This window comes from Akebia trifoliata, chromosome 8 (genome assembly GCF_017979445.1).
Source record: "Akebia trifoliata isolate Shusen 1 chromosome 8, ASM1797944v1, whole genome shotgun sequence".
Taxonomy (NCBI): domain Eukaryota; kingdom Viridiplantae; phylum Streptophyta; class Magnoliopsida; order Ranunculales; family Lardizabalaceae; genus Akebia; species Akebia trifoliata.
In genome coordinates this window covers 42,659,825-42,683,721 of record NC_141382.1, presented here as the reverse complement: position 1 = coordinate 42,683,721, position 23,897 = coordinate 42,659,825, and the positions used below count along the sequence as shown (strand labels likewise).

At 36.0% G+C, this 23,897-nt stretch overlaps 2 protein-coding genes across 7 annotated transcripts; one reads left to right on the top strand and one right to left on the bottom strand.

The window, feature by feature from the left end:
* The first annotated feature begins 2,453 nt into the window (after window positions 1-2,453).
* Window positions 2,454-11,718, top strand: LOC147396946 (N-acetyltransferase). Of its 4 annotated transcripts, none has more exons than XM_086452276.1 (14): window positions 2,454-2,611; window positions 2,724-2,828; window positions 2,927-2,998; window positions 3,108-3,199; window positions 4,545-4,642; window positions 4,866-4,917; window positions 5,953-6,045; window positions 6,713-6,823; window positions 7,224-7,575; window positions 7,703-8,265; window positions 9,386-9,495; window positions 9,884-9,942; window positions 10,017-10,204; window positions 11,255-11,718. In XM_086452276.1, the coding sequence occupies exons 1-14, from the start codon at window positions 2,566-2,568 to the stop codon at window positions 11,441-11,443; spliced, it is 2,130 nt and encodes a 709-aa protein (XP_086308402.1). In that variant the 5' UTR covers window positions 2,454-2,565; the 3' UTR covers window positions 11,444-11,718. The 4 variants fall into 4 exon arrangements, with proteins under 4 accessions (XP_086308402.1, XP_086308403.1, XP_086308404.1 ...); XM_086452277.1 differs by having other exon boundaries at window positions 7,703-8,202; window positions 11,255-11,716; XM_086452278.1 differs by lacking the exon at window positions 2,927-2,998.
* On the bottom strand, window positions 11,309-22,448 carry LOC147396945 (hexokinase-3-like). 3 transcript variants are annotated; one of them, XM_086452280.1, is made up of 11 exons: window positions 21,941-22,448; window positions 19,923-20,073; window positions 19,594-19,776; window positions 17,405-17,479; window positions 15,018-15,173; window positions 14,507-14,605; window positions 14,289-14,416; window positions 13,183-13,264; window positions 12,719-13,096; window positions 12,257-12,650; window positions 11,309-11,447 (listed from the first exon to the last, which is right to left on the bottom strand). In XM_086452280.1, exons 1-10 carry the CDS (start codon window positions 22,210-22,212, stop codon window positions 12,546-12,548), a joined length of 1,629 nt encoding a protein of 542 aa, XP_086308406.1. In that variant the 5' UTR covers window positions 22,213-22,448; the 3' UTR covers window positions 11,309-11,447; window positions 12,257-12,545. The 3 variants fall into 3 exon arrangements, with proteins under 3 accessions (XP_086308406.1, XP_086308407.1, XP_086308408.1); XM_086452281.1 differs by having other exon boundaries at window positions 12,257-12,645; XM_086452282.1 differs by having other exon boundaries at window positions 12,257-12,627.
* Window positions 22,449-23,897: the final 1,449 nt, after the last annotated feature.

Genomic DNA, 23,897 nt, shown 5'->3' with positions numbered 1-23,897 from the left:
TCCTAGGAGAAAGATGTGCCAAATTCAAGTCTTGAAGAAAAATTGGATATATATTCCCTCTATTGAGGAATCAATCTTTGAAGGCAAATGGAAGGTGTGATGGAAACATAGATCCTCAATAGGAAGGAGAAAACCTAAGCAAAAAAATTCTTATTTATCTGCTTCCAAATAAGGGAGATTTACCTCTAAAAGTAATTATAGACATGAGATTTTTGAATCCGAATATCTCTAGTACTTGGATTTTGGAATCGCCACCATTTTTTTTTAAGAAAAGGGTGTAAATGACCACCCAGAAAGTAGTTTTCAAAAAATTATTTTTTTGTTAGTGACTCTCATACGGGTAAAGGCTATTAGTTCACCCTAGATCTGAGTAAAGTAGTCCATATTAGATAATAGGGAATGTGTTAGGCACCCTACTCTTTTCACAATTGGTAGTAACCTCGAATTCAGTTCGATCTAAAACAAAAATGACTTCTTTATTTAGAAAGGGACCCTATCATGATCCATATCTTTGAATACATTTGAAAAATGTAGACTCATTGGTTAAGGGCCCATTTCATAAGAAAAGGCTCAAATGCCTTAGTCTTGAAAATGTTTTATGGTGGGTGCAAGGATCTTTAGAAAATATTTTTTTAAAGGGTTTTTCAACTCCTACCCTTTCGACCGAGCCGGAGCCCAATCTATCAAAAGTAAATGAAGGTTTGCATCACATCTTAAGGTTAATCTAGAAGAATAATAAAAATGAAAAGAAGGAGAGGGGAGAAGTAGAAGGAGGAAATTGGAGGGAAGATTATTTTTTTCCTTCTTAGTCCTTACTCTATCTTTCTTGACTTGATTTTCTTTAGGTTTTCTTCTTAATCTTTAAAGTGAGCTTCTTGATCTTAGTCTTGATATGCCTATAGAGTAGAGGTTTTATGGTTGATAGATACGAGTGAAAAGATTATGAAAAAGGGTGGAGAGAGAATGAGAGAATTGATAGAGTATAGAGACTTAGTGGGAGGTTCAAGTCTTAAGGGTGGATTGTGGTAAGAATGAGGGGGTTTTATAAGATTTTTTAGGGAACTTTTAAGGGTAAAATGATATGAAATTGATAAAATGGTGTGAGATTTGTGAATATGGTGTGTGTAAATTATGGGTAATGGAAGGAGAGTGTAAATGGGTTGCTTATGATCCAAATGGGTTGGATTTTTCAACTCATTTGGGTAAAGTGTTAGGTGAATTGAATGAAGTAGGTTTTAGTTTGAAGAATGAGAGTGTAAAATGGTAGTTGTTGATTTTTTGGAAGAGTGGAGGATATGGTGACATATGTTAAAGAAGTGTGGGTGTGTGTTAAGTGAGTTGATTAGAGAGAAGGGGTGTAGGAGTGGCTTGTGATGAGAGATTTGAAGATAATGATGGGGGTAGATTATGACATGGGTGTGAGTTGAGATGTGGGTAGGTTAACTTTTTAAAGAAAGGTGATGTGGTTGGTAGATGGGTTGAATTGATGACATGCATCACATTGTGATGATCATGGTGATTGATTATGATCATTGGACTTAAGTTGAAACTTAGGATAAGGGTTTTGGGTTGGGTTGAGAGGTAAGATGGTTTAAGGCTAATTGGCTTAGGGGTTAAATTTGGTTAGGTTAAGGTATATGTAGGATTGGGTTAGGTTGAGAGGTGATGTGGTGATGGCAGAAAGGTATTTGAGTATTTTTGGACACTTTGCATTGAGGGTTCGTTCAAATTTGAGTGTCTACAATAATTATAGAGGCGAATTTGTTGAGTTATCTTATAAAAGTCAAATCACTTCAATGATGGGCTTTCTCTCTCCACGAACATGTTAGGGCATCGGTGTGGTATTTGCCAAACACCCTTAAGTTAGAACTCGAGATGCAAAAAATAATAACTAATAACTTTGACCACAATCCGAAATTCCTTTCTCTCAAGGCCTCCCTTCATGTTTATAGGTCAATCTCCTTCCTTAATTGTATTTTTTTACCACATCACCCCCATTCCTTATTCATGGGGATTCGAGTTTATTATGGACTTATCCTCTTTCTTAATTCTTGGACTTGTTAACGAAGAGTTACTCTATAATAAAAAGTGATTCCCTACGAAATAACGTGTCAATCACTCTAAGATTCTTGGGATACCTCCCCAATTTGACTCAAAGACAACATGAAAACTTATCCCATCACTCTGCCTTGGTCTTAGGGTTTAAAACGAGTTGGGTTCAAGTCCGATATGAGAGGTTTTTATTTTTAGTTTTTGACGGGTAAGGTAGGTCTTGGCCCGACCTTCGACTATTTAGCGTATGTGTATATATATACATATACATATATGTACATATCATTGAGTCGGATTCTATTATTTTAAGAGATATATCAATATTCAAATTTTTTAGTTGTTCCCCCACCCCTTTTTTTTCCGAGTTGTTTCCTCTGTGTTCGGGAAAACTGTATTAATAGATAGACTAAAACACCCCTATAGATTTCTTCAAATAACGGATGTACCCTCTGGCGCATCATTTAAAATTCTCAAGCTTTATTTACTTTTCATTTTTCAAGCAATCACAGAGCCATGGCGGGAAAAATGAGCTCTTCGTCTCCTTCGCTCTTCTCAATCGGTATCAAGAAACAGAAAACCCTAGATTTCAAACAGAGAAGAAACCAACCATTTCTTTTTTCCTTTCTAAATCACGTACTTATCATCTCAATCGTGTCTTTATTCTTTCGTAGGGAATTGTAAGGTCGAGATCGAAGGAAACAAATTCATCTACGAATCATCGAATACGAATAATCTTCAAATTTCAGTTTCAGACGTCGCAAAGATCAAAATTTCAGGTATAATTTTCCCTTAATTTTGATTCAGTATAGTTGCCATCATTTTTATTAAGGATCTAACGGTCTGATTAGTGCATTTATATGTGTTTTGGGGATAGTGGACACTTCAAGAAAATATGTTACTAGAAAATACAACAAAGATCTTTTGAATTCGAAACTTGGTGAAAACGGTACAAAACTTATTTTTGCGCTTCAAGTTTTGATTATTGTAGGGTTTTTTTTTTCCCTTCTAAACGCATTTGAGTTTGTTTAATTTAATGAGTTACTTTTCATTTCCAGATGAAGGAGAGGGAAATTCCTCTTTGAGGGATCACTTGTTCTTGCTTGTTAATCCGAAAGATATCGATAGCCGTAGCAAGTCTTTGCTTCAGGTACACTTTGTCTCAAAGTGCCTTTTATAAATAAATAAATAAATAACCATGAAAGATATTATGAGGATGGAAGTCATTTGGGAGTTTATGTTTTACAGTTTTCCCACTCGCAGTGACATAGTAGATGATATTAACTAGTATAGTTCAATTATCTCGGATGTCTGAGTAGAGTGAGGTCCCACCGTATAAGTCTAGTAATTACCAATCAAACACCCAAACCAAAAACAAATTAACTATGGTAATCTAAAGAAAGTACTAGAGGATTGTGTGAAATAATATATATATGGAGAAAATAAAGTTAAAAAAAAAAATTAGCTGGGTTCTTTTCTTCCCTCTTTCTTTAACCAGTATTCTTTTTCCTCAAGTCTCCCAAATGTAATAAACCCTCATGTTACATGTTATGAGAGCAATAAATCTATGTTTTTTCATTTTTTTTCCTCTTTCTTTTTTCACTTTGAAAAACTTGTGTTTTGTTTCCATTTTCTCCTCAAGTGATCAATCTTCCCCTTTTAAATATAGTTCTTCATGTTTTTCGTGCAACAAGGAACCTTGTGGTTGTTTGCATATCCGAGTGCCTTGTTGGTATATAATGTCCTTCCCACAAGACACAGAGAAGGGCTGATTGAAAGTGTGTTGGTGTACAATTAGTTGATTCTTCCTCTGTGAAATCAATTTGTGTGTTGTGTAAATATATATTGTGACAATTTGCCACCCTTAGAGGGTGCTACTCTTATTTCAGCTTGCCATTCCCTTTTATGATCATAAAGTATAATAGAGCAAACCAAGTCTATGGGATTTTGTCCAACTATGATGTTGTGGGTGGCCCAATAATTTTCGGGGAGTTAAATTGCACACATTACCTATAATGGGCTAAAACTGTCCTTGTTTTCCTTTGGGCCAAAGAATATCATTGTCTTTCTTCACAAATGATCCCTCTATAAATGCTAGTAAATTATAGAAATGAGTATGTGATGATGCTCAAAATTGAAACATGGAATTTTAATTATTCTAAAGTTCTATAGCTCTTCCTTTAAGATCAATGCTCTTTGTACCAACTTGGTATTTTTGTAAAGTCTTTTGAGTAGTAGTACCACATACTTGGGTTCAAGCGTTACCCCACCCTCTTAGGAAAAAAAAAAAAAAGAGAGAAAAGAATAGATCAATGTTCCTGGTGCTCTTTTACTGCCAAATGTTTCTGATTTTTTTACTTGTTAAAGAGTTTTCTTGGATAAGATGACATATTTTTCCTGGACTGTATATTTTTGTTGTTGTTGACAAACTGCATATATACCCTTCTCTTTTTATTTTCTGTTTATGGTTCTAAGATTTTGCATTGAGCTTGCAGGAAGTACTAAGGATTTATATGAGTGAACTCCCTTCAATGAATTTTGCTGCAAATACTGGAAAGGAATCACTCTTCCTTGAACGATGTGTATCAAATGGGTGAGAAGCATTGTTTCTTCCCACGTCCCTTAAAACCACCTGCACTAGTATGTCAAATGTAACAAATGTTCATTTTTCAACTTTTGTGTGATCTGTGATGTGAAGGTAACAGTGGTTCAATAGGCAATTCTAAAGTTCCATCAGCATGATTGCACTGATTTTTTAGAAAAGTTTCTTTTTCTTTGGTAGGACCTGATAATTGTAAAATCAATTAATTTTGCAGGAAATATTACTCGTTGCTTTTGAAATCTAATGCTATAGAAGGATCTGGAGAGGTAGGTTCCACTTTGCATTATTGTTGGTGTGGGTTGGTATGAGCATGGTTTATCCAGTCATACCGTTTCAGAATGTGTTGGCCGATACATACCATTATTTGAACATTTCAATACAAAACATGCCTATAATCAAAGTTTTGATGAATGTTTCAGTCTTCTCTGATTTGTCTCAAATGTTTTCTTTTGTCCTGATTTATCTCAAAATGTTTTGGATGAAACAGTCCACAATGAACCAGAACTTAATGAAAGCAAATTGAAATCAGAAAGAGAGGTAAAGTTAGAAACAATGACTATTTCCAGGGATATATGGTTCCCCTCCACTTTTGATATTAAATTCCCCTTGACCTTGGTCTTTTGTAAGACACTAATTAAATCCGCTTAAATGTCCTCATCTATGACCTCTAGTAAAAAGCCCTTAATTTTCTCCCCAGAACCCATCCTATGCAACGTCTAATTTTACCCTCCTATTTAACCTTGAGATTCTATCTCCTTTAATCTTCAGACCTTAAGAACAAGATAGAATTTGGGTGAAAATTCCCCTTGACCTCGATTTTTTCTTTCTATATATGTTTTTCCAATAGTTGAAGAATAGCTAGGCTGCGGAAATCACATGGTTACTGAGGCAGGCAACTTGATACAGAAGCTCGACATTGTCAATGTTCATAATGTTTAAGCTTCTAGTTTTCACTGGTTTATTGCAGATGCTTCTATTCATTTCTCTACTTTAGGGTGTGTTTGGCTGCATGGACAATGGGGAGAGATTGGCTTGGTCCACCTCCTTGTCTTGTTTAGTGAAGAAAAGGGTTTGAGGACTGATCTTTCTATGAAATAGGTGCCACAAAGCACAATTTCCTAGATTGTGCATCCCTCCATACACTGGACCACAATGTCCCTTCCTTGTTCTTGACCAGGGGCAGTTTACCTGAAGCCAAATGTGCCCTAAAATTTTCTGGTATAATTGTTTTTTCCCACCTATTTCATAACTCTTCCTTGCTTCTAACTTGATTCATGGTTCATCCTCATTGCTATATGTAGGTGATAGCTGCAGTGACTTATCAAATAATCCCTGCAGACACGCAGTATGCAGAGATTCCCCTTGCTGCTGTCAGTTCAAACTACCAACACAAGGTTTAGTGATGTTTCCAATTAAGTTCTTTCTCAAATATTTTCAATGAATGCCTCGAGGCAACATTTCTTTCATTGTGATTAGCGCAAACAAGAACCTTCTGTTCTTTAAACTCAATGACAATATTTGGTTTAAGAGATAAAACAGTTCTATAAAGCAAAACTTTTCTACAAGGTAGAGGACTACATAGCATAAAATACCCATTGAAGCTGCAAAAAACTCACATGCTTGTTGTCTCAGGTAACTCATGAGTCAACCTACTTGGCCATCTAAGTTGTCTACCTCAAAAGTATTTAGAAGTTTGAGACAAGTTAATTGATGTTTGTACATCTCACCACTGGAAATTCTCTAAACTAACAACCTGTCAATCAAATCTCAAAATATGTTCTGTTACATCAACAATAATCCTTATTTATAGATATTACTAGCCCAATCTCCTAATTCCAATTGACCCAACCAAATGTAAGAAGCTTCCCTAAGCTTAACAACAGGATTTACTGAAAGTAATTCTTCTTCTTTCTCTTCTTGTTGGCGCACCTCTTTTGAGAGGTTTCTTGTGGTGTAGCACAAGTGCATTGAAGAGTAGATCCTCCTGCATCACTGTTCTTAGAAAAAAAATACTGACATATTCTCCCTGAAGTTTTATTGATGGATCTTGGCAATTTTCAGGGATTTGGTTGCCTCTTATACTTGGAGTTGAGAAAAAGACTTCAGAGTGTTGGTATCCGTACCATATTTTGTTGGGGAGACAAGGAATCTGAAGGTTTTTGGCTTAAACAGGTAAGTTGAAAGGACCCTGACAAGAGCTTGAAGCATTTATACAATAATGGATTCATATCCTTTTGTTGATATGCTTGATCATGCTGGGTTTCATCTAGTTGCATTTATATTTACATATTTTACAAAGCATCTATATTCTCTAGTACAAATTTCCAAACATGGCTTCCACTTTCTCCTTGCCCCAGAAAGAAAGTACCCCACAAATTTTTTTTTTATATCAAAGTTATACAGTAATTAGTTTCTTGGGGAAGGTTTTGGAACTCAAAGTGAACTAATCTGGTTGACATAACTAGGATTTTTTCTCCCTGTTGAGAAACCAACTTTGCTAGCATCTTTTGTAAAATCAAGTCAATTTCTATATTTTCTCAAGTAGAATTTTTATTGAAAATCTGCAATCCAGGGTTTTGTGCCAATAGCAGAAGTAGATAGCAAGGGTAAAGCTCGCAGACTACCGATCAAAGCTGGCATTCGGAGGGCTTTATGCTTTCCTGGTGGTTCCACCCTCATGGTAGCTCATCTTAACAAGGAAATCAGCATTCCAGCAAACCCTTCACATCACTCAAAATCATTCTTCTCATTAAAGCCTCATACCAAGTCATCTTCATCTGTTCCTGTTAAAAGTCAAGAACTTGGGAAGAGTAGTTTTATCAAGGAAGGAGCAGTGCTGAATGAGAATGATCCTCAAATTGGAAATTCTCAATCCCAATTATCAGTGAAAGATGGGTCTTCAACAGATGTCAGAAAGTTTAATGGTAGGTTGAATAATTATTTCCAATTTGTTTTCTTTCAAGTCTTTTAGTTCTTACATTTCATGTTCACTATCATGACACGCGATCATTCACACTTATGAATTTATGTCATCTACTCTACCTTTGCCAGGCTCTTCTCCTAGACATGATTCAATACAAGATTGCAAAGAACGGGCTCCTTTGAGTATAGTGGAATGCAACAACGTAACCACCGGTTTGGAAATAAAAGATAGTAGAAATGATGCTGATGGAAAGCATTGTTCCTGTTCTGGACTAGGTGTAAAGAGGGGGGCATGGGAGGCCTCCTTGTCCTCGTTGAAATCAAAAAAAGTAAAGGGTGGTCATCATATTGACTGTCACCTTGATGTTTGTTGGGAACATGATCGAGGAAACATTTCTTGTTTTGATGCTTCCTTGGTGGGAACTTCTAAGGGTAAATCCTCTGTGGAAGTTGTTTGTAAAGATTCATTAAATAGCAGTTGTTCTGCACTCCACACTGAAGAAAGCAGACCAGTTCATAACATATCGAATGAAAATCTTGTCCGAGAAAAAATTGTGCCAGATGGAGAATGCCATAGAATCATGTTAATGAATATTGCCGATGATGCCAAGAAAACATTTCTTACAAAGGTGAATCCTTTTGTTGTTTATGCTACGTCAGACATGTTGATGCTGCTGCTGTGCAAATCCATGGTTTGATACTATATCATTGTTTAAGAAATCTCAATTTATTTGTTTCATGCCTGATTGAAGAACATAAGAATTTGATCTATAGAGTGCAACTCACATAAGGAAAACCTTGGAAAAATAAAAAAATTGAGTTATTTGTGTATTTATGTTTGAACGTAGAATGATATGCATTAAACTTTCAGTGTTTCTTGATTTGAGTTATGTGAGCTCTTACTAATAAAAAGAAGTTTCATGAAATATTCTCAGACAATCTAGAGCATATAAACCAAAACTTCACTGCCATGTTGTTGTTTGGGAGGACATAGTTCCCTAATGTGTTCAGTATACATCGTAGGGATAGTAGTCCTTTTGTAGATCAAAAGTAATACTGAAGAAGGTTATAATAAGTCTCCATTTAAAGGCATGACAAAAAATGTTGAACTGATTATAACTCTCAACATATTCCTCTGAACAACTTACTAGGACTTGTCTAACAGAAATGTGAACCAAAACCTGTTTAGAAAGAAATAGCCAAATCTATGTCAGTTAATTAAAGCAGGTGAGATAGCCACTCTATACTATCTTAATTATTAGCATTTAGCAGTATAATGTTTAATCTGTTCGAGTGTGCTATGTATTCTACCATCCCATATCAATATAAACTCGATGTTTTAAAAGTTCTGCATGGATAATTGTGAGACTACAAAGCTTAAGTAGAAGCTGGTTGCTAAACTACTATGGAGAAATCTCTGCATTTTCTTAGATGGAAATTCTTTTCCACAGGGTTTGTCTTTTGGAAGGTGAAGGTCAATAATTTAAAAAAGAAGTAAAATATAAAACTTATATGGGCAACTCAATTACCAGGAATTCTCATATATTAAGAAAAAATTTGGTAAGGGAATAGGAAAAGAGATTATGATGTGTTATCAAGTAGTTGGAGTGGGTCATTCAGGTTCCCTGCAATACATATTGGGTTGATTTGTTTGATTCTTGCTTGCAGTTTATAATTCATCTATCTTAACGTCTACTAGTTCTTTGGTGTTCCATTTTTATTTATTATTATTTTTTTACAGTTACATTATTTCTCTTCTGGCACTTCTCCTTTTTAATGACCCGTTTGATTATGTATTGTTGTTTGTGATAGATAATTGAAGAACTTGGTGGTGCTGTTACCTCAGATGGAAGCGTCAGCACACATGTTGTCACAGGGAAAGCTAGGAAAACTCTGAACTTCTGCACTGCTCTATGTTCTGGGTTAGTCTGATATTTACTGCCTATATGATTGCAAAGTGATGCCACATGTGGCTTTGGATAGAATTGAATGAACATGGTTCATTTAGCCAACCCTAAATCTGGTGGATGAGGCTTTGATGATGATGATGATGAGAGGATTAAATTGACCGTGGTTCTCTTTTTGTCTTATTCTTTTTGTTTCCTCATTGCATTTCAAATTTGATTTGATCATCTTTTAAATCCAGTTACAGGTATTAGCTATTTATTCATGTGTGATTCAGAAGTTATGGAGTTTTTGTTTTGCATATAATTTTTTATTCAATCTATTTTCTCCAAGCTTCAGTCATAATAACACTCTTCATCACTCGATTTGTAATCTTAATGTGGAAAGTTGTTACTGATCATGCAGTTCTTGGATAATCTCAACCAATTGGTTAAAAGAAAGCTTCAGGGAACGCAAATTTGTGGGTGAGTCAAAACACTTCTGTGCCTTAATATTTAACGAGGATAATACCCATCTAATCCTTGCTTATATCTTACAGATGAGTTTCCATTTATTTTACAAGACAGAGATTATGTGTTGAAATACAGATCAGAATTGAAAGATGCCGTTCTTAGAGCAAATGCTCATCCACGAGCTTTGTTTAAAGGTTATGATATCTGCCTTGCTAAACATGTCCAGCCTCCAGTTGACGTCCTTTCAGCCATTGTCAGGTCTGCCGGAGGAAACGTAAGTGATCAGAATCTCACCAAGTTCTAAGTATTTTGATCCGATCATTTCTTTGGGTCTACAGCCTTTGGGATTGGTTAAACATGTCCATTTTCATAGAAAATATTATATATATATATATATATATATATATATATATATCCCTGTAGAGGCAATAACAAGTAAAGATGCGTAGATGGTACAAAATGAATTGGTCCACGTGCACACCACATGGACTGGTAGTGAGTAAGGTGACAAAAGAACAATCTATATAGGGACAAAGGATCATGTAGATTTGGAGATAAAGAGATTACTGACTTGCAAGATTGCTGATTTGGACCTTTCGTTGAAACAATTGTTAAATTGTGTGTCACTGGATGAGACGAGCATTTCAGTCATATTACACCCATTTGGCTTATTTATTAGGGAAACAAAGGAGGGGACTCATCTTTAATCCTAACACATCCTGACATGGAGCCTCTCTTCCCTCTCATCCTCTTCAATCTTCACTCTCCTCATGAAACTCATCCTCATTGTTTTTACACCTTCTTCCTCTGCCCTCTTGTCCTCTTCACTCTCTCATCTTTAATCCTAACACACATCCTCACATGGAGCCTCTGAACTCATCTTTAATCCTAACATGCACATCCTCTTCACTCTCTCAATTACTTGACTATAAAACACCATTTGATGTATTTACAGTATACAAGAGTTTTTTTTTTTTTCTTGCATCCCCATTGTTTTCCTTCAATCGGAGATCCTTTTTCTTCTTTCAACAAAAGAGAACATCCATTTTGTGGCCACTTTCTTTTCATGTGACTCTCCAAGTATAAATAGAATCTTTATATTTTTTTCTTATTATTAGGGACAAAATGGAAGTTTACTTGTTCCAAATGCCGAATATATTGAAAATGCTGAGAATCAGTCTCATTTGTACTCTCAATACATGTTACCATTCACATTATTGTGTGTATGATTAAAACCGATCCTTAGAAGAATGGTTTGTAATTAGTATTGCCAGAACACCTATAACAGTGATTGTAAGTGACATTAGTGCTTTTGTATTTGTAGGTCCTTCGTGTACTGGGCAAAGTTCGTGAGCCATCAAGGACAATATTTATTGCATGTGAAGAAGACATGGAGGAGGCGTTGTTAGCATCAAAGAGAGGCTTATGGACTTACAGTAGTGACTGGTTTATGAACTGTGTCATGAGACAAGAGCTTGATCTGCAGGCTCCTCAATTTGCAGAGTCCCTCTAAGGCACTGAAACATATATTCATTTGTGTAAATGAATGATTCATTTTGTTAGCCAAAAGAAACAAAGCTCCTATATATAAGCATTATGTCAACTAAATCTTATGTCTCGGAAGTACATTCATCGTTGTCATAATTATCATCTCCAGTGTTTTGGTATCACCATAAACAGAGTATAACTTTCATTTTACATTTGTGGATCAGAATGTAACAACAGATCTTTACGTTCTGATATAAGAATTTTGAAGTTCACCGAACAGGTCTATCACTAAAATTTTGATTTTTTTTTTAAAGAATTGCTTGTTTGACTACTTTATTTACGGTAACTTGATCTTGTCAGTGTGATGGATGGAGATATTATGTGGGTCTCATTATGCATCACCATGCTAAAATGACAACGGAAACTACCACTAATTCCATAAGCTACTAGGTTGGTTAAGGTTCAAATAATATCAATTTGATGATTAAGTCATTTGGTTCTTTTTTCAAAGAGATTTGAATGCTGGTAGTGAAATCTGCTATTGTAATGAAAAGTCTAATCTTATAATATCTGGATGTTTACATGGTCCGATTAGATTCAATTATCAAACTTATCTCATTTGGACCAATATGTTACAATCTGCTAAAAGATGGATCTCAAGTCCCATTTCCCTAGCACTTTCAAGACAATTGAATGGTCCATGTTCCATGTTGATTAAAAAACATGTACACATCAAGTATAAAAAATGGTTAGTGTACAAAGAGATATCCTCATGCAATGGCATATGGACAACTGTCCATCTACTAGAATAAGCAATGAAACGTGAAAACATTAGTACCCAGAAACTGTTTCAGGTAGCATTCCTCACCAACCGCCAATCCGACGACAAAAATACTGTTGCGATAAAACAAGTGCATCAATGTGGAGTGTACTGTTATCCGCCTCTGCTCTCGGGTGTCACATGCTCACATATCATGCCCCAGTTCGACAGACCCTCTCATATTCATAGTTGCACCTTCCCCGTCAGATCGGTCTTTTGGGGTAAATGGTTTGTCAAAAATCAATGCTCAACAGTAAACCTGAGAAATGGTTTTATGATTGAGGATTCCAAAAGTTGTTCATTGAGGTCAATCAGATTCAATGGCGAATGTGATAAAGATTATAGAGAAAAATAGAGACCATGTTGCCCACGGTGCAAGTTTTAGTTTACTGCACAACACCAGAGAGCTTTTCTATTAAATATGATAAATGAATTCTACAATTTACATGGGATTTATATTTGTATTTACTGAAACCTTACATGAGACTCGCTGTGGGCTGAATGGGAGGCAGCAAGAAGAGCAGCTCCAATGCCCGACCCATCTTCTGACACCCTAAGAATAACATGTGGGGCAATCCCTTCCCCCAAGATCTCGGCAAGAGCTTCAGTCAGGTACTCCCTGAACATGGTATAATTAGAAAATAGACTCCCCTCGATTGCCACAACTGTTCGCCTCATGTTGCTACTTGATTCACTTGAACTCTTGGTTCTTCCACTCGCAATGCCATCACTCCCATCCCTCCCTATCTTCTTTAAGATACCCACAATGCCCGCAGCTGCCAATCGAGCAGCCCTTCGTGTCACCACATTGCATATTCTCACAATGAGCTTCCGCACCTTCAAAGGAGTGTCTGAGATCTGAAAACCCAAATCCCACAGAAGAACAATGATTAGAGTAGTTCCCTTAACAAACAAATAGACTGATCATAGTGCAACTTGTATACCTGAAGCGTGTCTTCCAAGATTCTGCCTACTTCTCTCAAGTCGGGAGAATCATCTTCATGCATGGCAGCCATCAGCGGTGTCCTAGATTTGTTTGGGAAAGGGTGAAAATTTTGTTGCAAACAATTGAGAAAGTTTTAGCTGAATGATTAAGTTAATGAGGATGCCTTCTGAGAAGTGAAGAGATTTAAATATGTTATACGTAGGTTTAATACAAGAGCCCAAATTTAAATGCACAGTTACTAAGTTTTCTAGTCATCTGAGATAGCATTCATTTAACTGCCAAGAGTTTCTATTAAGATTACACACAATCATATACACATGGATTTGATATATGATGCAACGTGTGTGCAAGTGTATAAAATCAGTTTTTCATGCTGCCCCCCCCCCCCCCCCCGCGCACAAACCCCAATGCATCAGATAAATTCCATTGTTGCAAGAAGAAAATAGGCCTCATCACGGGACAGATGTGATAGCACCAACCATCTACATCAATCCATCCAACTATAAGACTAAGAGCAAAAAGACCAGTAACTAATAATAAGCATCATCGAAGAAAAACTATGCTGTGCCTATTATGAAACAAAATAGGGAAGTTCAGGATATCTAAGGTCTCAATAACTGCTGCTTAGACCATGTCATTGCACCTTAACGAACGACTTTGACACAGGTTATACAACTTCAGGAAGGAAAAGTGGGCAAGGGGATCCTAAGCAGATAGCTGCATCCACAGCACCATAAAGAGTCAAATCAAGGGGCTAGATATAGGCTAGTAATGGAAGGAATTGAACCTTAGTCATGAACTGTCAGAAGGCAAGAAACATAATCTGATATTTGGTGATTGAGATACCCACTAATGTCAGACATGGGCAGCTGTTGTATTAGAGATTTGGAATAGCATCAATGGAAAAGATATTTAAATATTAAGTAAAATACTTAACAAATTGGGGTCCATGAATCACATGCTTATCGCGGTCTTGTTATTTACTAAGTAAATAACAGAAATCAATTAAATATGTCAGGAGACTATCAAATTAGAATCTTTTCCAGGGATCAACAAGAGAGGTAAAGTAATGAGCAGCATACGAATACAAAACATGAGACAGACCTTAGGATAAAGGGTACCGAAAGGCTTGAAGCAGCATCCCCAAAAATATCTGCCTCTTGTGTCATCCTAAGAATTACCCTTCTTACAATGTCGCCGAGATACATTCCTGAAATCATCTTCTCAAAACCCTGAAGCAAGAAGTACAATTTTATTGTATTCCCTAGGCTTTCCATAAAAAAAATATCAAAAAAAAAAAAAAAAAAACAGTTGATTCTTGCCTGATCATTGGGATTAGGGCTCTCAGCATCCAGATCAATATCATAAGAAGTTCGTGGCAGATGAGATGACCAGAAGTTTCCCCATTCCATATTGACAACCTAATCGACAAAATATGACTAATGCAAACATACAAATATGTATAGTTCAACGTGCATCAGCTTGTAAGATTCCAGACAACAAACTATCCATAGAAAAGTTAGAGAGCTGCTATTGGTAACCCAACTTTACTTATTACACCACAATTAAAAATAAAGAAAATAATTAAATGGTGTGGAATAAATAAAAGTTGGAGTGTCAATAGAAGCTCTCATTTTTTTAATCTTAATTATAAGCAACTACTGAAATTGTTTGAACAAGTGGTATAATGTTGATTAATAACTTGAGCCAAATCTTTGTAATGTTTGAATGGTGTGTTTTAATCTTTAATTAGGGTGTGATAAATAATTTAAAAAATTGGGGTGTGTAATAAGTAAAAGTTGGGGGGTGCCAATAGCAGCTCTCAAAAGTTACCATGCTTCCAGATTTCATATGAAGGCCTTGACACTTGATAATTGCATCTGCCCGCTCCATGTAGCAAGCATTTGTGCCAGTTCCAATAATCACTGCAGCAACAGTGTCCTCATCATGATAATGTGCAAGAGCTAATGTTCCCACACTATCATTCACCTGCTTACATAAACCACCAACTTATACTCACAAAACCTGGCTACCATAGTAGCACCCTTAGTAACAATAGATACTCGTACAAATGTACATACATATACGTCAAGAGAACACATAACTATATAAGTTACTCATAATAGTGATACACAAAACCGTAAATCACGTATAAGATGGACAATTTTGTTAATACTTAAGAAAGATCAATTGAAGAATTTTAGATTGTTGGGTCTCTTTCATACAATTTTTCCTCTAATTTAACACTATAGTTGCATTCGAACTCAAATATTTTCTTTAAAATAAATATAAAAGAAATAAAGAAGACATTTCCACAAAGCATAGGGTTACCTAATTAGTTAATAAACATCAAGTAGATGTACAAGACGTGATTTCTTTTTGTATATTTATATAATTTATTAAAACTGCATAAAAGCTGCAAAGACAACCAAGGAAATCAAGAGGACCTACCAGGGAGATCCACACTACTATCCCGTTAATAATAGTCTCCCCTCTATATGGGAAGTCCTTGGGAACAAGGCCCACACACTCAATATAAACTAAGACCACTAAAACAAAAGGAACTCATACTCAGATTGATGCCATGAAGCTCCCTTCCATGCCAAAAAAAAAACTCTTCAGTTCTTATTCTTTTTTGGTGGGTAAGCTGGACTTGAACCCATGACCTCAAAGTTGCTTTGCAATTTGTCAAACCAACTAAGCTATGGGTCTAAGCCTAAACTCTTCAGTTCTTCTCGGTTCAAGCACCCCAAAAAACTGCAAAGAGAAGAGAACTCCATAGCAACCAAACCCTAAAGGAGAAATATTATCTATGCCAGGTAAAGAACTCTGAAATTAACCTAGGAAGAGTCCACTAAATCCTGAATTGGGAATCTCATACTCTTCTAGCAAAGATTATTTAGAACAAAATTTAGTAAGATTATTTTCCAAAAGACCAAATGATTAATGAAAAAGAGTTTATTTCAAGGCAAGCATTACAAGCAAAGAAAGTAATTTGGAAACGATTTTTAGATCCCTTCACAAAGGCTGCCAAGAAAGAAAACTCCCCCCCGCAAAAAAAAGTGGTCTAATTGTGAAGGAATCTTCTCGAGTTTACATCCAAATCTGCTCATCATCCATCCAGATGAGAAAAGAAATTAATTAGGTCCACTTTCCCATCACTCAAATTCCTACTAGCCAATGTCCCAAGAGAAGTTTTCATCCATACGGATCATAAAGTTTTGGACCTGTTGGCTTAACCTATCTAACAAGGAATAAAGAAAGGAAACTCATCTTTGAGCAGGGAACTTCCACCCCAGTGATCCTCCCAAAAACGAACTATCACCATTGGCCACTCTATATCCAATGCCTCTGATATAAACTTCTCTTAGACATAAACATGCATTTCCAAATTATAGAACCATAGGAAGAACGAACCACCCACTCCAAACATATTTTATATTTTTATTATTATTCTTAATTTCATATAAACATATAGAGATAAAATGTTTTAGTCTTTTTGGTTTCCCCCTATGTTTGTAGTTTGAAAGTAGATTTTTTTTTTTTCAATTGAACATTGATAATTTGAAAATAAGGCATGTGTTCTGATCGGATTGGTTTAGGATGAAATGGACGGATCGGATTCGGTTCACATATTCATTGGTCCGATCAGATCGGGTACATGTTTAAAAAAAATTGGATCAGTATTGGAGTGGTACTGATTTGGTACCGAACCAATCCATAGCTAGCCCTCCATGGAACTATTGTCTCTTCTCCAAGAATCAATAACACCACATTTGCACCAAGAGAAGTCCCCATAACAAGCAATATCCTCCAATTTCTCCCCAAATTGATCATCACTTACTGGTTGTGGGTCCGTACAGATCCACCAAGATGGGTGCCCATCCCTTTACGCTGTAAAGATATTGAAAAGGGCTCTACCAACGAAATTAACACCAAAATGGTCTTATCACTCATGATTAAAATGTTCCCTCCTAAACCTAAAGTTGCAGGATCACACCACCTGATAAACAGACCAGCTCTCTCTTAGAAACCATTAAAACAAGGACAACACTACTGAGTTAGGATGTGTGCAGACATGTTGACATCTAAAAGTGCCAATAAGTTGTCACTTAGAATAATGGACTAGAACTTTCAGAACAAACCTTTGAAGAGGTCCATGAAGCACAAAGAACTATCAGAACAGCATTGTTAGTTATAGCTTGACAGTAAGTGCTTACCAGTGCTGCTACTCGCATATCCAGCCCTCTCCCGATCATGGCTTGTTGTAAACATTCTGCCACATCGTTTCCAACCTGACAATCAAAATAAATATCAGGCCTCTGATTATGGACTATATACAGTTGTTAAAATAAATATAAACAATTAACTACGAGGCCCAAAATTTTAACAAGTATCCATTTAAACATTTGACAAGAATTGTTGAACAAGAGTGACAAGAATATTTAAGTTTACTAGACATGCTTGTTCATATATTTATCCAAAATATTCAAATCATTCAACACATTGACCATCCTTGTGGTAAGCTTCATTCAGTAGCAATGCTGGATCTAGTTACAATGTTAGTAGAAGTTCTTCAGAAGACTTAAGCCCTTAAAAAAAATTGATAAATAATTTTTTTATTGATAAAGTGGAAAAGGTATCCTCAAGATAATAATCCCTTGAAAAAATAATGTGGACACTATTTTGAACAACCAGTGACACAAGCAACAAGTTTTTTATTATTATACATAAGTAAAGTAAATTTTATTAGAACCAAAAAGGGGAAATCGAGATGACCACCCCATAAAAATGCAAGGGAGCAACAAGTTTATTTAGCAATATCATGCAGGCAATACGATGGAATGTGTATTATTGGCACCATTGTTCAAGCACTTCTTATACTTGGCACAAATATGATGAAAATAGTGATTTTTCAGCCTCCACATACGGTCTTTGGAGGAGTGCATGAGACAGTAACCATCCATCATATTCCAATAAGACTAAAGTTTGGAAAGAGATCTCTAAAACCAAAAGTATTATTAGGGCAGGTAATTCTTATCAAGTAGGAAGAAGAGAAAAAGTTGGATTTTCGAAAGGTTCTTGGTGTGGTGATGATTCATTGGACAAGATGTTTCATTCTTTTGATGCCATTTCATAGACCAAAGAATCCCTAGTTGAAGACTGTAGGATTTCATTCTTGGGACTTAGTCTTTAGGAGCAATATCAACAATGGGAAATGAATGGTTTGGGCACTCTTCAGGAAAAAGGGGTGATGTAAATGGGAAGAGTATATGCGGGTCCGGAAGTGGAATCTCAGTAAAGTCTTCTCTATCAAATCGAAAGTAGGTTTTTCCTTGACAAGTTGATCTTAGGGCAGGTTTTTCCCTTACAAGTTGGTTTGAGGAGCATTGATCCCTTTGAAGGCCGATTTCTTCATGTAGACATAAGGTGCAACACATAGTTTGATAAGCAAGAAGAACGTCATTGTGAATATGAGTTTCTTATGCAGAAAGACAAGGAATTCGTGGACTAGCTTTCTTTCACTGCAATTATACCGGGGGCGGGGGGTGGTACGGTAGAAGTAAACAAGGTTTTTTTAAGCAAACATAATAACATCGATGACAACAGGTGATAATTTTGCACACCTCAAGGCTTAAGCTTTGATAGGGTGAGGTGTAAGCCTCTTCTAGAGAAAAAGAGACCTAAACCTTACGTGCCTCAAGGTAGGATTTTTCAAAGAATAAGTTCCCATGTGTGAGGATTCTATCAGTAGTGTCAATGCCACAACCTATCTTGCTTATCTAAAGAAGTCTTAAGAAAGACACTCGGCAATAGTGAACATGTTGTGGCTGAAATCATCAGAGGATTTTTCATGATGTTGTCAACAAACAGAAGTAAAAGAGACACCAGGTTATGTGGAATAAAACCTTCAATCAGTACAAACTGTTTGAGAGAATTTTTGCAAAGAAGGTGACACTATTGATGAGTTTGACTTGTGCATTACAGAGCTATTTTTCAAGTTCCCTAAGCTTGGCCAATACAACTGATTCCACTACCCAAATCATGATCATGTTGCTTCATATATGATTGTTACTGAACAATGATGATCACTTTGTTACCAATGTAATGTATTCTACAAGTCCTATGACGTCAGTTAATTGTTGAAACGTGATAGTCAGCTTTTCTCCTCATGGGAAAACTTCAAATCGTGAGTTTAATCCAATAGAGTGTGCACAAAAGGATTGCCAGACAATCATGACAATTTTCTTGTAGTGGCCCTTCAAGAATCAACAGATTTTTCTCTCAAGAATACAAATTTCAAATTGTAAAATCAAGCAAAAGAAATGTTACCATCTAATGTTAACATCAGCAGCAAAGAAAATCTTATCTGCTAAGATGCATTGATCATAAACACCAACCCACTTACCATATCTTCTATGGAAAATCCTTTAGTCCACTTGATAAGAATGCCTGAAGAAACAGATGTTTGTTTCACAGGAAATGAGAAGGTAAATCCAAGTTCCCTCCTTTTGTCCAATGGAATATCAGAACCACTGCCTTCTCTTTCAACAAACTGCTTTAGTTTCATTGCGATGAAATCGAAGAGTCCCTGCATGCAAGAAACCACTGCTTCCACCTCCATTATCGCACATAGTAAAATTGCCAAGGCAAGGAAACATAAAAAATAGAACCCAATTGTGCCAAAACAAGACATGCAAAAACAAGACAAAACAAAACAAAACAAAAAATGGCTACCTCGCTTGTACTGGACATCAAATGTTGGGGAATGGGTTGTTGTTCCACTTTGTGTCCCGAGATCACGGAACTTTTACTGTCTAAATGAACCCTCAACACTCTAAAATTTGTGCCTCCGAGATCTAGGGCATAATAAGTACCCTTTTCATTCCTAAAGAAAAGTATAAATAACCAATTCAGTATAGAGCAAGCAAAAGGTGATGACAAGAAGGTCTCAACAGATATAGGATTCAACTATGAGCATCAAGGAGAAAGTTTCAATAGCTCAGTTGCATTCAACAACCAGAACAGCTGAAATGATAGGAAGAAAATTGATTAAAATTACGTATCTAGGAGTCCAAACTATCCCTCCTTTGCCATAAAAACAATCCAAGCCAACATTGTTAAGAAACCCAAATAAAGCAAAAACTTCTGCAGTTTCAATGAGACTTTTTTCTTCTGTAGGAGATAAAAACAGACCCTTTGAACCAGTTAAAGGAACCTAATTTTTTGGACCAAAAGATCAAAGATGGGACGAATTGTTCGGGTAAGGGGTTAGCCTAATTGTTTTGTTTCCCACTTGGGTGGGTTCATGTATATGCTATTGGTTGACGAAAGCGTTAGTTGGTAGGTCTCCTGGACCTCTGAGTGAGTCTTGTAATCCTTCTATGGCGATCGACTTGTCAGCAAACCATACCGCAAATCCCGATATGCAGGGACCCAACAAAAAGGGAATGCCGGGAAGAATCTCCCCCTACATGATGGTTGGCAGCATAGAGCATAAACACCCCCACTCTGAAAATTGCAGAGGGTAGAAGATCCTCAAGAAATATTTTCAACACCTCTGGCGTCACAGTAACAAAAGGCCATTGTGCACGGGTTAGAGGGTCATCGGAGTCACTATAGAATCATGAAACCCACCACTTGGGCAAGTCATTATCCGCATTGTATTGTTTGCAAATAACTTCAGTTGTACCTTGGACACTTTTTCTTCAATGATATCTTTGCATTTATCAAAAACATAAATGTGTAGTAATACCAGTTTAGAAACCCAAACAATCAAGAAAATAAATTAAACTACCTATCGAGAGGATTTCAAACTCAGTCCTCCTTTGCCATCAATATCAGTCTAAACTCTGAACCAATACTGTTAAGAAATCATATAAAGGAAAAAACTTATGCAGATTCAATTAATCACTCTTTTTTCTAGTGTAGAAAAATAAAAAGAGTCCTTTGAACTGACACATGGGGTAAAAAGATCAAATTTGTCATATTTATTCAACCCAATTTACAACAGTTCCTGAATGAAACCCAAACAGTAAAAGCAACCATAAAGAAACAAAAAGTACATGTCTTCCCTTATCTGAAAAGACATAGAAGAAGAATTTGAAGATCCAAATTCTGAAACAGCAGGAAACTAAAAGAGGGAGAATGAAATTTCAAATTCAAACAATTACAGATAAAACCCAATAGAAAAATTCAACAGTTCAACTTATAAAAGAGAACAAAAGGAAACAAGAAAAGAACCCAATGTACATTATCAGCCCCATAAATCCTTAAAACATAAAAGCATCCCAAAATAAACAAGAATCATTTTATAACTATTAACAACAGCTACCCATTTTCAATATCAACAAGAAGAACCAAAACACATTTTTTTTTAAAAACTAATATTTCAACAAAAACTCGATTAAACAAAACTCCAAAAAAAAAAAAAAAAGGAGAGATTATCTCGAGTTCTAAACTATCAAAACCCAATAACCCATAGAAAATTTCAACAGTTCAACTTATAAGAGAACAAAAGGAAATAAGAAAAGAACCCAATGTACATTACCAGTCAATGAGATGCTGAAACACAAAAGCATCCCGAAAAAAAAATCATTTTAAAACCATTAACAACAACAACCAATTTCAACATCAACAAGAAGAACCAAAATACTTGAAGAAAAAAAAAATCAACATTTTCAATAAAACCCATAGATCCTTAAACCACAAAAATCCAAAAGAAATAGAGACTATCTTAAGTTCTAAACTATTACCCATTTGGGAGATTGTCGACATGAGTGAGAATCATCTTGAGCTTGCTCCCACCTTCTGAAGCTAACCCTGCGTGCATCTCAACAGCCATGGCATCAACCACCTGTCTCAATCTCCCTATCGAAGTCGAACATTCTTCCTCAAATTCCCTCAACACACCCACAACTTGGTTCCACTTTCTCCGATTTTTAACTCGTCGATTCACCAGAAACGCTGCAATCGCACATGAAGCCACCGATAAACTCGCAACCAACCCAAAACCCGTCTTCCCCATCTCTTCTTTCTTCCTCTCTACTTCTCTGATCACTTAAGCCATCGAATGAAGAAACTTGGATCAAAGTCGAACCCTCTCTTCAATCGATTCTCTCTCTTCTAATTGTTCTTACTTCTCCGGATATACGACTGGAATCTGCGAGAATACGGTTAGTTTTCGCCGGAAGATTGGAGAAGACGAACTGTTCGACAAAATGAGAATTTCGTTTTGTAGAGAGAGAGCGAACGAGACGCGAAGTGTAGCCTTTCTCTACTTATTATTCTAACTCTAAGAAGTAAAATGACGGATTTAGCCTTTCTTTTGAAATTCCGGATTTGCTTACTTTTCGCCTTTATGAAAATTGACTTGTGTCGTTCAAGAATTTGCGCGGCTTCGTTAGTTTATTGTATGGTTGTATTTTTGACACTGATACTGGTAGATATTACAATTTAACCATTGGTCAACTTTGGCGATGAAAGTGAATAGGTTAATTGACATTTGATTAAGACATCCTTTCTCACGTTTTGCAAAGTTAACTACTTATGAGAAAGGGAGAGTAATTAATTATAATCGCCAAATCTACCCTTTCAACATCCCAGTTAATACTGTTGGAGTGCCTATAACCATTTTATATGTTTGATGATCCCCGCCACCCCCCAAGAGACTCTTTGAGCTTTGGGAACTAATGTACTCGATTGATCATTTTTCCTCGTATTTAGGACTATCGATCTCTTAACCTTAATAATCCGTTCTTTGGAGAGATCTTTACACTGGAGTTTAAATCCTTTAAGTACTGCAAAAGAAAAAAAAAAAAAAAAAAAACTATCGAAATTTAATTTCATAAATTATTTCTCCTTGTACCCTAGTTGGATTTGCAAAGAGATGCATCATAGAGTATATTAAATGGTGTTTAATTATTTTTATTTGGTATGATGGATATAATTTCATTAACTGGAAGTTTATTAAAAAAAATAGGTATGGCCATATAAGCTCTCAATAATGAAATACTTTGTTTTGTCGGAGTTTTTTTATGTTTAAATTTTAAAAATAAATAAGAAGAAGAAGAAGAAAAAAAAAATGTCACATTAGAACAGATGAATTAACTATTGAAAATAAATAAGAAGAAAAGAATGTTACATTGGATGGAACACTAGTGTTAATTTAGGCATATTTGAAAATATATCGTTGTTTTTGAATTTCCTCAAATATATTGGCATTATTAGAGTGTCAATATATATATTTTCTTAATGATGGGGGTTCTGGGCCCGTAAGCCTCTTAGAGCATTACATCTCGTCCAAATCTCCTGGGTAAAAGATTCTTTTTCTAAATAAATCCCTTGGGTACATGTAATACCCCCACGAACCACACATACCAAACATGGATAAACCTTTGTGGGTAGCCAACGAGGGAGCTTTAACACAAGATCTCTCCCTTTACAGAGGGATGTCTTGGCTACTACACCCAATACTAATTAGTTAGAGTATCAATGGGCATTGATTACACAACTATAAACTTAAAAATTGGTCAATCTTAATAATTGGGGAATAAGATGAGATTCCCTCAAGATGCATGAACTTAACTTATTGTTGGGATCTACCTAATAGACTTTATTGATTTGACCCAAATAGATATCTATATTTCAATCTCAACATTAATTAGGTCTAGGAACAAGGTATTTTGATACTTAATCACGGATTTCAATCCA